This window comes from Carex rostrata, chromosome 30, assembly GCF_964058835.1.
Source record: "Carex rostrata chromosome 30, lpCarRost1.2, whole genome shotgun sequence".
NCBI lineage: Eukaryota > Viridiplantae > Streptophyta > Magnoliopsida > Poales > Cyperaceae > Carex > Carex rostrata.
The window spans coordinates 2450150-2463555 of NC_135947.1; the positions used below are offsets into that span (position 1 = coordinate 2450150).

The 13406-nt window shown below is 34.6% G+C and overlaps 1 protein-coding gene across 1 annotated transcript; it reads right to left on the reverse strand.

Moving 5' to 3' along the window:
- Positions 1-404: 404 nt before the first annotated feature.
- Positions 405-11785, reverse strand: LOC144546627 (uncharacterized). The gene is made up of 6 exons (XM_078295169.1): positions 11392-11785; positions 10175-10609; positions 9153-9408; positions 8452-8822; positions 665-945; positions 405-591 (listed from the first exon to the last, which is right to left on the reverse strand). The coding sequence occupies exons 1-6, from the start codon at positions 11731-11733 to the stop codon at positions 405-407; spliced, it is 1872 nt and encodes a 623-aa protein (XP_078151295.1). The 5' UTR covers positions 11734-11785.
- Positions 11786-13406: the final 1621 nt, after the last annotated feature.

The window sequence follows — 13406 nt, forward strand, 5'->3', positions numbered from 1 at the left end:
GAACGGTACAACCTGTACCGCTCCATACCAAAATACCAGGTGCCGTTCATTTTGAGTCTTCTAGTTTCTACTTCAATAGAAAAGTAACTATATTACTATACTACTACTAATAAAAAATACAATAAGAATGATTGTTAAAGAAAAGAAGTAAAATTCCACACCACTGTACGTAAACAGAATGATTGTTAAAGTAACTTCAGGTAGAACTAGAAATATACAACTATTGTACAATACCAAGACATATTACCTATCTAAAAAGCCCAAAAAACCCTTGAAAGAACCTCACTACTTTGTGTTATCATGGTATGTTATAACTACTCTTTAGTATTGAGCAGCAACCATTAGCTCAAGAAAACAAAAATAGGGTAAAGAAAATTAAATGATCTTCAATTTAATTATTGATACTAATCTAGCTCTTCCTCTGAACTGGATTCAATATAAATTACTTCAGCTCGCTGATCAAAGTTCCCCTTTCCATCCCTAGCTTTCTCTGGCACTTCCTTTTCTGGCTCCAGTCCCAAGGAAAAAGCTGATGCGGCTGGAGGCAACATGGGGCCTGAAGGTATAGGACGAGGAGGCGGTGGGGGCACACTGAGTGCATCTTGAAACCAATGGGGAAACTTGTGCACTTTTGATGAACCGGCAGCACTATTGTCACTTGGACCTTCCACCAGTGTGGAAGATCTGAGGCCTGAGGACAAAGCTGGTGCGGCTTGAGGCAACGTGAGCCCTGCAAGTATACGATCGAGGAGGAGGTGGCAACGGCACATTGAGTGCATCTTGCAACCAATGTGGAAGATTGTTCAATTCTGATGAACTAGCACCACCACTACTGCTACTAGCTCCGGCAAAAACACATGTTGACTCAGAGGGCCCAACATCACCTATGACTCGTTGGAAGAATTGCTGATGAGTTATGGAGGGACCTGCAGAAGGGAAAGGTACCTGAAAATATACAAAATATATAATTCATATCAATATCGATACTGTATATAAAAATGTTTTGTTTGTCAAAATAGGAATAGTGAATTACACTTCTTAAAATGCCCCTCAACTACATTCACAATCATTTATTGTACTGTGTTTATCATCACCAAGGGACGGAAATAAATCTGTTTTTTTCAAATACATGTATCAGGCACTTGTACGAGAACTTGTATTTTCATACCAATACCATAGGAATCGTGTACCAGTAAGCTGTACCTGTACTTGTCAAAATTGATTTAAAATGTTTAATTGGCTAGTTAACAAGAAAAGTAAAGGCAAAGAAAACTCTAGACAAGCATAGGGAGCTTTTCTGGTAGAAGAATTGATCCAAAATACCCAAAAATCCAAATAGAATGTAAAGACTGATTCATTGAATTAAACCATAACAGTTGTACAGTAGATAAAAAAAACATAATAGTATATCACCCAAATTGCTATTTAAAGGATTTTCTAGCCAATATAAATAATTTGTCAAAGTTTGTCAATTGGAAATTAAAAAAAAAACAATTAAGCTATTTAAGCTATGACTCGTGATTCAATTCAACTCAATTAAGCTACTGGAAGCATAAAAAAACAAAAATAAAAGGTTGAGATTCAAGGGCGGAGGTACCTTGCAGAAATAATTATTGAAGGGCGGAGGTAAAATGATCGACGGAGTTGATTTGATCGGAGCTCCTCTTTCTGCAAATGCAAAACTAATTGATCGGAGGTGTTGATTGCAGAGGTCCACGGTCTCTGTAGGGTATATATAGGAAAAGGATTGACAATGACGGTAAATGACGTGGCAATTTTCAGATAGACTCAGGGAAAGTAGTGGTCTTGTGCTCTGCGTGTGTTTTAGTGGGAGAAAGCTCCATTTGCAAAGAAGGGGACGGGAAGGGGAACTAGGGGAGAGGATATTTTCCATTGACTGGCAGCGACGAGCAGCGCAAGAGAGATCATGATTTGAAGTTTTTGAGTGAAATGAAAGAGCGATGAAAGCTTGCAAATTTGGGAGACTTCTCCATTGGTGTTTCATTCTTTTGATATGTCACGTCGGACTATGCAAGTCTACTTGCAAACCGATGTAGATGCTCTTAGAAATTAACAAAGGTACACAAATGATCAACATTGCCATCCAACACAAAAGACATTGATGTCTAACAAAGAGTAGTTACAATTATGAAATTAATCATATATTTAATTTGCAGCCATCTATACTTTAGTTATTCTGAGTATACATATGCATTACATTATTTGTAGAAACACATAAAAATATATTATCTTTCTGAGTCAAATTTGTAAACATTCAAAGGAAGCATTATGTATTAGCAATTCAAATACAATTGTCTCATGAAGACGCTGTCTGAATTATTATATAGACTCATTTAACAAAAATGGATGATGTGATGTATACCCAATCGACCAATCCCAACGAATATGGATTAAAACTTTTTTTTTTTTTTTGTCAATACCAAGGAGACATGCGTTGCATCCCTAATAAATTACTAATTAAACATATATACAACTTATTTGCGAAAAAAAAAAAACTACTTGTTTAAGCCCGTATAAAAAAAACTACTGTAGTGATAGCTGTATGAAAAACGAATTAATACAAATACTTTCTTTTGATGAAGAAATTTATTTCTTTTAGTACAACTAGGCCTGGTTTAAGCCCGTATAAAAGAAATCAAATGTAGCCTACAATTAAAAGTAAAGTTAATCTGAACCTTGAAAAGTAAGTGTTTTAATTTTAAGCCCATATAAAAACTTTTTTTTCCTATTTAAAAGTAAAATTAATCTGAACCTTGATAAAACTGATTTTTAAAATTAATTTTCAGTTTGGATATTTATATAAAAGCCTATGCAGTATAGCGTGTATTATAGCACGTAGAGTGTAGCGCAGATAGTGGACCACTATTATCGCTATAGCGTTCGTAATTGAAATAGCGCACTTTTATCCTATAGCATAGCGTTCAAGGTCCGAAAACAAGCACCGATATTGCATTGCTATAGCGCGGCATTTAAAACACTAATTTTTATTCACGTTATGTAAAAAAATCAGCAACATATTTTTGGGGTATTGCCCTAACGTGAAAATCAATTTTGCAATATAACAGTTTTAGATTATATACACTAGAAAAAAATTGATATTATTAAAAAAAAACTAACAATAAATATTTAAACTTTGGACAAAACTTGAGAGCCTTGTAATTTTTTTTTTTTTGAAATGGAACGTTATTAAGGTAATTTAAGTTTTCTCCAATAACTTATATGCAAGGCATATGTAATCTTTTCTCATTCTTCATTCTTCATTTTTTTTTTTCGAACAAAGGCATATGCAACTTCTCTTTTCAATATTTCCTATTAAATATAACAATTACTTGGAAAGACATTATTTTGCCTCTTCAAAAGTTCTTTTATAGTATTAAACCAACGAGTAATGTAATTAATTTGAGGTTCAACCGAATATATCATACAAAAGACATGTAAGAACATGCATGTTTAGGCTTGCTTTGTAGTCATGTAATTAACTTAGTAGGAAGACTAGAAAATTTAGTTTTCTTTTTCTTTTTCCTTTGGTACGAAAAATTAATATAAAGACTTGGGCCTTATTTATTTATTTAATTATTTATATGTTATGTGCTCTATGATCAAGAATAACGAAATGGGCTTCTGGTGCCTTCTATAAAAAAAAATTACATCCGCTAGTTGCTTGGATTGGGTAGATCCGCTAATTGTTAATTTAGATTTTAGAGCCGTCCACAGAAAAGGTATTTATTTTGGTTGAAACCATAAATGTTAAATGTTTTGTAAGGTTACCTATATGGTTATGCATCCGGAACAAGTTTGTTTGATCTAAGCCGTCAAATTCAGGTCATGGGAGGGGTGTATTTGTTATTTTTTTAGGATAGCTCCTTATTAGATGTTAACATTTGGGTTTCATTTTAATCTCCAAGGCACTCACAGGCTAGTATATATACGGCCATTTTTATTAATAACCCAAAAAAAAAAAAGTTTTTTACAAAAGTAATCCCAAAATCTGAGTTTTTCCAAATATAACCAAACCGCCAGGCATGCTGGCAGTCCACTTCTATAGCGGACCGCCAGGGACATGGGCGGTCTGCTAGGGACCAGACCGCCAGCGTTCTGCTAGGGACCAGACCGCCAGCGTTCTGGGCGGTCCGCTTTTTTTTTTTTTTTTTTTTTTAGATCTGATTTTTTTTTTCTTAATATTTTCATTTGTGAAGTTTTAGTTTTTTTTGCTTAGAGTATTTGCCAAAAAATAAAACATTTCATATATTTATAAGTGATGTCGTAACTCTTTATAACTTTCAATTGATTTGTCAGTTGGATATCACGAGTCTAAAGATAACACTAATTAAGGACTTGGCCTTGATTCAAAAAATTTCAAGCTTTGACAGCTTGTTGATCTTCTCCTCTATATTTATGGTACTAAAACAATAGTTTAGAGATACCGAGGCGTGTGCAGCCGGACAGGGAGCTCAAAGGCAAAGCAGCTGCTAGGTTCAGTCCCTCGGGGAAGAAGCATAAGAAATGATTGCAGTTTTTTTATGATGTATTTATTATGATTGTAGTTTTTTATGATGTATTTTGGATTGTAGTATTATTATGATTGCAGTTTTATTTTATATTTCATGTTGGATTGTTAAGGAACCACTTCCATAGCAGACCGCCAGGCACCTGGGCGGTCCACTAGGGACCAGACCGCTAGTATCCCTGGCGGTTCGCTAGCTGTCTTATAAGCACGCTTTCTCTCTCTCTCCAGCACACAGTCTCATTTGTTAAACCACAGAGAAGAAAGAGAGAGCGATTTTGGCGATTTTGAAGCGATTTTAGGCGATTTATAGGCGATTGCTACAGGTATTTTATTTTTTATTTAATTATTTTCTGTTTAATTTTTAATTAATAATTATTATACCCGCAGTATGTAAATACTATAAATTAGTCTTTAATTAATATTATAATTAACTTTTAAATTGCAAAAAATAATGAATCTATTATACTGTAATTCTTATGATTTTTTTTTAAATGTAGTTTGTTAAGGAAAAAATGCTGGTTGCACTGTACGTGGGCGGTAAGCTAACTAAGGGTGTAGAGGGCGTGTATTATTCGAAAGATGCCTCATTCGCCTTGCAGGTTAATGAAAGAACCACATTTATTGAACTTAAGCAACTAGTATACGAAAAGACTGGTGTAAACCCCAACCGGTATGACTTAGAATTGGCTACCCGAATTGACACACAACGGGCTGGGGCGGGTAGACCTTACTTTGTGAGTTTTCCTATAACAGATGAGGAGTTGTGGAAGGCTGTGTACCAACAATTTGAGTCTAGGGGTTCGCGATGATAGACTTATATTCCAGGAGGGTTCCCCAGGTCGGGGATAGACCTTTTAGTGCGACTGGGGCTGGACCTTCTAGGGCTCCCCCTGCTGGACCTTCAGGTTATGACAATTCGGCTTATGACAGCCAGGGGTACCACCACTCCCCTCATGACAGCCAGGGGTACCACCACTCCCCTCATGACAACCAGGGGTACCACCACTCCCCTCATGACAACCAAGGGTACCACAGTCCCTGTTATGACAACCCGGGGTACCATAACTCCCGTGAGTTTACTGAAGTTGTACCACCACCACCACCACCCAGACAGGCACCCATAATCCCTACATTTCTAGCTATACCAGAGTCAGTACCGATACAGTTATCCGTTAATCGAAATGATACTAATATTGATGTTGATGCTATTGATGCCATACCGGAAAGAGAAATGGAAACTGGAGATGAATACCAAGGAATTTGGGAATCTGATGACTTATCAGATGGTGATGCAAATGTACCAGGTTTGTCCAGGGAAGAAAAATTCCCAATCAGGGGTCGGGGGAATAGGCATCCTGTCGCCACATTCAACGATACCACAGCTTTTGAAGAGGCTGACATTAGTTTTTTTGGTCCTCGTGTTGTATACAATCGTGAACTTGCCCCAGGGCAACTTTATACCAACATAGATGAACTTGTAAAGAAAATCCATGAGACTCATGTTCACGGCAACTGGGAATGTATATTACAAAAAAGGGAATAAAAAAGATTGGTTGTGATATGCAAAAATGCCCCTCGTTGCGAGTTTCGCCTTTATGCAACTGGTAGAACACAACCACCTCCTGCGACCCAATCATCTAGTAGCCAATGGTCTACAAGTACTGCTGCTCCTGCAGCTGGCACCAGAAAATCTTCTCGTCTATTGGGTCTATTCCGACGTCGTGATAGATGAACTTATTATTTTGCTTAGGTGAACTAAGTTATGAATATTTGTGAACTTCAGTTGTATCGTTGAACTTTAATTGTATTTGTGAACTTATTATTCCGACGTCGTGAAAGATGAACTTATTATTTGATTTGATTTGATGTGATTTGATTTGTCAGTTTGATTTGATTTGCCAAAAAAATAGCAGACTGTTTCAATTTTGGATAATTTTGGGCGATTTTGAGGCGATTGCTACAGGTATAAGACCGTTTCGATGGAATTGCTTAGTTTTAAAACTTGATTAGTTATAATTTGACGAAACAGATACGTTGTAATTTCAGAAGACCGTTTCGATGTAAAGCAGAAAAAACATAAAAACCAACATGAAATATAAAATAAAACTGCAATCATAATAATACTATAGTCCAAAATACATCATAAAAAAACTGCAATCATAATAAATACATCATAAAAAAACTGCAATCATTTCTTATGCTTCTTCCCCGAGGGACTGAACCTAGCAGCTGCTTTGCCTTTGAGCTCCCTGTCCGGCTGCACACGCCTCGGTATCTCTAAACTATTGTTTTAGTACCATAAATATAGAGGAGAAGATCAACAAGCTATCAGAGCTTGAAATTTTTTGAATCAAGGCCAAGTCCTTAATTAGTGTTATCTTTAGACTCGTGATATCCAACTGACAAATCAATTGAAAGTTATAAAAAATTACGAAATCACTTATAAATATATCAAATGTTTTATTTTTTGGCAAATACTCTAAGCAAAAAAAACTAAAACTTCACAAATGAAAATATTAAGAAAAAAAAAATCAGATCTAAAAAAAAAAAAAAAAAAAAAAAAAAGCGGACCGCCCGGAACGCTGGCGGTCTGGTCCCTAGCAAACCGCCCATGTCCCTGGCGGTCCGCTATAGAAGTGGACCGCCAGCATGCCTGGCGGTTTGGTTATATTTGGAAAAACTCAGATTTTGGGGTTACTTTTGTAAAAAATTTTTTTTTTTGGGTTATTAATAAAAATGGCCGGTATATATAGAGCATTATATGCTAAATATGTTTTGATCAATATTTTGTATTGAAATACTAACTGTAATTCTAAAATAAAAAATACTTGTTTTTAAAATAAAAATTTATAACTAGAGGTTACGTCCCAAACAAAATAAAAGGTGCTAGTTGTTTTTAGATTCAATAGTCAGTAACAATTTTAAATTATTTTAGAATCTGCATACCCAAAAAAAGTTTACCATGTATATTTATTTTCGCATCATGCCCTGAAAAAAGATTGGTGAATTAATTGCTTTTTCACATCATATAATCAATAAAGATTACTTCTTTTAAAAGGCTGTAATATGCAAATTTATAAAATGTACACAAAATATTTTCCCGTGGGAGCATCTAACGGCCACAGACCAGAGATCCATGAGCAGAGAGGAGAGGGGATAGAGACAACTGATAATCTTCAGGAAAGATACTTGTGGAGTAATTTCCATGAAAATTAGAAGATGATGTCGCATACCAAGCAGTCTCCTGGTAAGGTCACTTAGTAGCTTAGAGCCTTGAGAGTTTTTTTTTTCCTGGTACCCGTCTCAAGGTCTGGTACAGAGATGTACCAGTCTTACTTTTAAAGGATGTATTGACCTTACAAAGAAGAAGCATTAATGTTGAATAACAATGATTTAATTGTTCTCTTATTGACAAAAGATTAATTAGGTTTGGTTGAACTTTTTTTAAAATGCTGAAGAGACATTAATTTTGAGATTTCTTTAATTGTTTTGTATAATGGGACCATCCTATAAAGATACATACAAAGGCTAGGCAGCGAAATTGTACAAGAAAGATATTAGTGTACGTAAAACCATGTAATTTCAGTAAAGAAAACATAACTAATAAATAAGTTTAGTTTTAAATTAAAGACCTTAATATACTTAAAATTCAAATTTAGACAACTAAATCGCAAGCAACATATCACAACACCAGTCCACCATTAAGTGTCAATGCTGATGACAAACAAATTAAGAATATCCTTTAAATTAAAGAGACAAAACAACCAACTTCATTCCAAGAAAACCATGGTTTCTCAGATAACTAATTTAAAAACCAAACCAGGAGATGACAGACATGAGCAATATATTAAAAAACAATCCTAGAAAAAAGGTCATCTTCTTCAGTCTATAGAGATTACATCCAATTTTTTATTTATTAAAACATGTACTTTCATCTCTTCCAACAATGAAATCCCTAATGGCACCAAAAGGAAAGAACCACACCCTTCACCTCTCTTCCACTCCTTAATGGAATGGACCTTCGACTTCAAGTGCACCATACCAGAATCAGTACCCACCATAAGTTCATATGACAAAACATTCTGGCACAGGTGGGGCACATCAAAGCAATACAAGGAGAGAGCATTCCCCATATTGATAACAGGTTCATTAACAAGCAGAAACATATTTTTATCAGGTCCAAATAAGGTAAAGTAATGACACCCTTGATTAAATACTATAGTCCAGGTTTCACCATAAATGAAGTGATTGCAGGGGAACTTGTGGTCTTTCAGAAAATGTCCCGGCCATTCTCCTACAACATTGTACAAAAACAAATAAATGATTGAACATAAGGTTTGAGTTGCAAATGAAATTTTCCACAGAAAAATAGAGAAATCAAGATTTGCATAAGACAAATGATTTTAGTAAGCTGTACCTACTATATGCATCTTAAGTTTCAATCGAGAACAGTGCAACCATGCAGTACCAACAAATACATGGTTATTAGTCCATGCATTTCCATGTGCCATTCCACAATATTAATCCATACATTTTTGTGCTTATGGTAATTGTTTTGCTTGTGTTAGTGGATTAGTTGTACTAATACAGGGATAAAAGAATATCAACCAACAAAAATGTGCACCTGAAAAGGCATTGTGAGCACATCCTGGAATTGGGCATAAAGACGGGCGAAACTCACATGTATCAGTGTGCACTTGCATCTTTGAGTAGGAATCAGACTCACGACAACCCAAATAGGCATAAGTGCAAGGGACATGTACTGATTCCAACACACTCTCGAGTACTATGTTGCGTGCCACTATAGGAGCATAGCAGGAGGGACACTTGTATTGTATTGTCGACCAGCAGGAGGGACACGCAACATGACCATCCATACACTACCAGAAGTATGTGAAATTGTTCAGTTTTTGCATTTGCAATATAAGGTAAATACAAAAAATGATTTAAGTTGTACCAAATTGAACTTGGATTTTACTAGATTTACAATCTCAACCACAAATAAAGAAGGGAGGAAAAAAGGAGACTAAACATTCTTCATTCTTTTGAGTTAAGTGTAAATGACATCCATGTTCCTGTAATAAATATCAAGTCGCCAAACAGAAAAAATAAAGAAACAAATAGAAGTATTTGTCATCTTTTTACCAACCTTATTACTTTATCAATTAAGTACGAGGCCCATTATGTTTGCTAATTTCTGAGAAATAACAAAACTGATAAAATTCAATACTATTTTCAAATACAAAAATGAAAAAAAAAACTTTGAAGGAAATAATGTTGTAGGCGTAGCAACACTTGTCAGTAACAATAGTGTTATCATCTAATAAGTTTAACAATAATGCTACCATCTAATAGAACATGCAACTTCCAGTGGAGTCTCCCATAAGTATTCTAGAAGGCAGTAGTCATTTCCAAATATAACACAATACTTGTTTCTCAATTAAATTTGCAAAATATTTATGTGTTCTGTGCAAAAGTGCAAAATGATGGAGAATGTTGATGAGGTCTAAATTGTTAAAATATTGAACATGAATTTTGTCACTAGTTTTGGACAAATTATAAAAGTGATGAAATTCGATGGAACATTTACGCAAACTAGAAGAAAAAATATATAAATTTCCAGAGAATAATATTGAAAAAAAAAACCTGATAAAGTGGAGAGCACAAGGGCTTGAAGCAAATGGAGCACTCCAGTAGGACGGAATTGATTGTGACTAAAATCTCTTCTTGTTGTCCATTATCATTTTGAGGGGGAAGAGGATTCGAAATCTCACCTCCCCTGATTTCTCCCATCTCATTTTGAGGAAGAAGATTAGAAGTGTCACCTGAAAAGGCCTTGTGAGCATATCCGGGAATTGAGCATAAAGAGGAGCCAAATTCACACGTTTCAGTGTGCAGTTGCATCTGAGAGTAGGAAACAGACTTGCTGCAACCCAAATAAGTGTAAGTGCAAGGGAGATGTATTGATTCCAACACAGTCTCTAGTGCATTGTTGCGGGACCCTACAGGAACATCACAGGTGGGACATTTGTATTGTACTTTAGGCCAGCAAGGGGGACACATCACGTGACCATTCATACACTGCCAAAAGTATGCCAAATTGAATTAAGGTGAAAGCAAAAAATGCTTAAAGTTGTACCAAATTGAATTACAAATTTCATCTAATAAGGTAGTAACAATAGCGTTGGAATCAATATAAATGTGGGCAAGACCCTCATTTTTATTCAAAAAAAACAATAGCGTTGGAATCTCCCATAAATATTGTACAAGGTAGTTATCATTTCCAAATAGAGTAAGGCTTAGGTGCTATGGATAGCATAAGGTCTTCTGTGCTGTGCTACGGTTTCAAAAACCTATCGTACAAACTTTAAATTTCAATCTAAGTAGCTCAATAAATTGGTTATATAATGAACTTGAAAATTACCAAATTTTTACTATTTTTTATGATTTATGAAAAATGACAAAAAAATGGTCTAAAACATTGGCAATTTTCTTTTACTTTTAAATTATTTTTTGTCATCTTTCATAAATCATAAAAAATGGTTTAAAAACTTCAAAAATAGTAAAAATTGATATTCTACAAGTTCAGCTACTTAGATCGAAATTTGAAACTTATACGATAGATTTTTGAAGTTGTGGCACTAAAGGCCTTATGCTATCCATAGCACCTAAGCCTTACTCTTCCAAATATGACACAATACTTGCTTATCAGTTAAATTTGCAAACTGTCAGGTGTTCTATGCAAATGTTGAAGCTGAATTTGTTCACAAGTTTTCAAGAAATTATAAAGGCACTGAAATTGGATGGTGCATTTAGGCCAACAGATAAAAATTTTCAGAGAATTATATTGAAAAAAAAAAAACCTGATAAAGTGGAGAGCACAAGGGATCAAAGCAAATGGAGCACTCCAGTATGCTGGGATTGATGGTGACTCGAATTTCTTTTTGAGGAAGAGGATTAGAAGTCTCTTCTTTCCCCATTTCTCTTTCAGACTTACGATTCGAAGTCTCACCGGCCCCGATGATTTCTTTTTGAGGAGGAAGAGGATCAGAAGTCTGATCACATCCACCCATTTCTCTTTCTCTTTCTCTTTCTCTTTCTCTTTCTCTTTCTCTTTCTCTTTGAGATGAAGAATTTGAAGTGTCTTCTCCTTCCTCTTGAGTCTTTCTCCGTTTCGTATTCGCCCTCACCCTCACCCTCACCATGGCAGCTCCCTTCGCTGTCTCCTGTTTGAAAGAAAGAATTTGAATGTGAACTGTGAACGACCAGTACCAACAAAGAAAGAGAGAAGAGAGATACACTGACTGGCAGCACAAACCCCAACAAGCTAGCTACAGAAATGGTATTTATGTCACTCTGCTCTCTTGGGAATGGAAGGGGATACAATCATACCATATAAATGCATTTCAAATCAAAGTGGCTTAAAGCGTTTAATTTTCCGAAATAGACAAAACATTTGCAAAAAAAATATTTATATTATATTATCTTTATTTGGCTAAGTCATGATGACTCCTTTTTGTCTTTTACCTAAAAGATAAAAGGATGTCCTTGCCTTACATCAAGTGCTTTACTTCAGTGTCTGTGTCCTTGCTCTTTTTTCTAACAAAGCATATGTACAAATAAGACAAGGAGTATTGATTTATGAGTAAAATTTAGTTGTTGTAGATAGAATAAGTATTCCGTATTACGGTTTTAAAATGTATCTTATAAATTTTAAACTTTGATTTAAATAATTCAGTAAATTATTTATATAATAAATCTGTAGAATATTAATTTTTATTATTTTCAGAATTTTTTTACTATTTTATTAATTTATGAAAGACAATAAAAAATGACTTAAAAATAAAAAAAAATTATCAATATTTTAGATCACTTTTTGTCATCTTTTATAAACTATAACAAAAAAAATGTATTTGCAATTACAATGCAAAATGTATTTGCAATTACAATGTATTTTCTTTACTAAAAATTGTTTATTTTTCACTTTTTATCACCAAAAGTGGACTGGCAAAATGTATTTGCAATTACAATGCAAATTTCAAATTTACTAAACTATGTTTATTTTTCATTATTTAGATCTACACCGAATGCTATGGAATCGTTCACCAAAAATCCTGAGGATGGATTTATCAGTGTCTCGAGCGGTATCATGCTCGATGCTTTACATCGATGACTAACTAGTTGGTATGTACGTGTGACTGACTGTAATTATAGTACAAAATAATATGAAAACAGAATCAACCTACTGAATAAATAGCAAGGATATGTCTTCTTAAAACCTCATTAACATTATATATACGAAGGACATGTCTGCAGCAAAAAATAAATAGCAATTTTACAATCACTGCCAAAATTATATGCCGTTATGCATACTAGCTTCTTGGCTTTAACATGAATTTGTTACACAATTGCATAATGCAGGGTACATTTTATATAAAATAAAATGAAATATACAATGTAATTGACATAATTAAAAAAAAAAAAACTTCAAAGAAAAATTCAAAAGCAAACCCGCGGGTGTAGTGACGAAAAAAAAAAAGTAAAGAAAGATTCTAATAGTGAATGGCATGCATGTCCTACGTACCTTTGCGTTCTATGTGCTTCCCGTCTCGTCGGTTATGAATGAAAAATTTGACCTTGGTTTCAAGCATATGGCCTAGGACATAATTCACATGCCAGAAGATCAAGTGACAGATGTTTCTCTGAATCTTTGGCCCCATTCCTATATATCCATCGGTTTCACATGCAGCCAACGTCATGTTGAAGTCAAATTAAGAAAAATATTAAAACGGTATTAATGAGAGGCTGATAAATTAATATATATTTAATTAGCAAGCAGATAATGTCCTCTGGACATATTTCTTTCATTTTTTTTAAT

Excerpts from the sequence above, each read along its gene's own strand:
- LOC144546627 (XM_078295169.1), bottom strand. The coding sequence starts at position 11,733 with ATGGTGAGGGTGAGGGTGAGGGCGAATACGAAACGGAGAAAGACTCAA. Across the intron at positions 9,409-10,174 it reads TGTGCTCTCCACTTTATCAG|TGTATGGATGGTCATGTTGC; the intron begins GTTTTTTTTTTC and ends TACTTCTGGTAG. Across the intron at positions 8,823-9,152 it reads TGCTCACAATGCCTTTTCAG|GAGAATGGCCGGGACATTTT; the intron begins GTGCACATTTTT and ends ACAATGTTGTAG.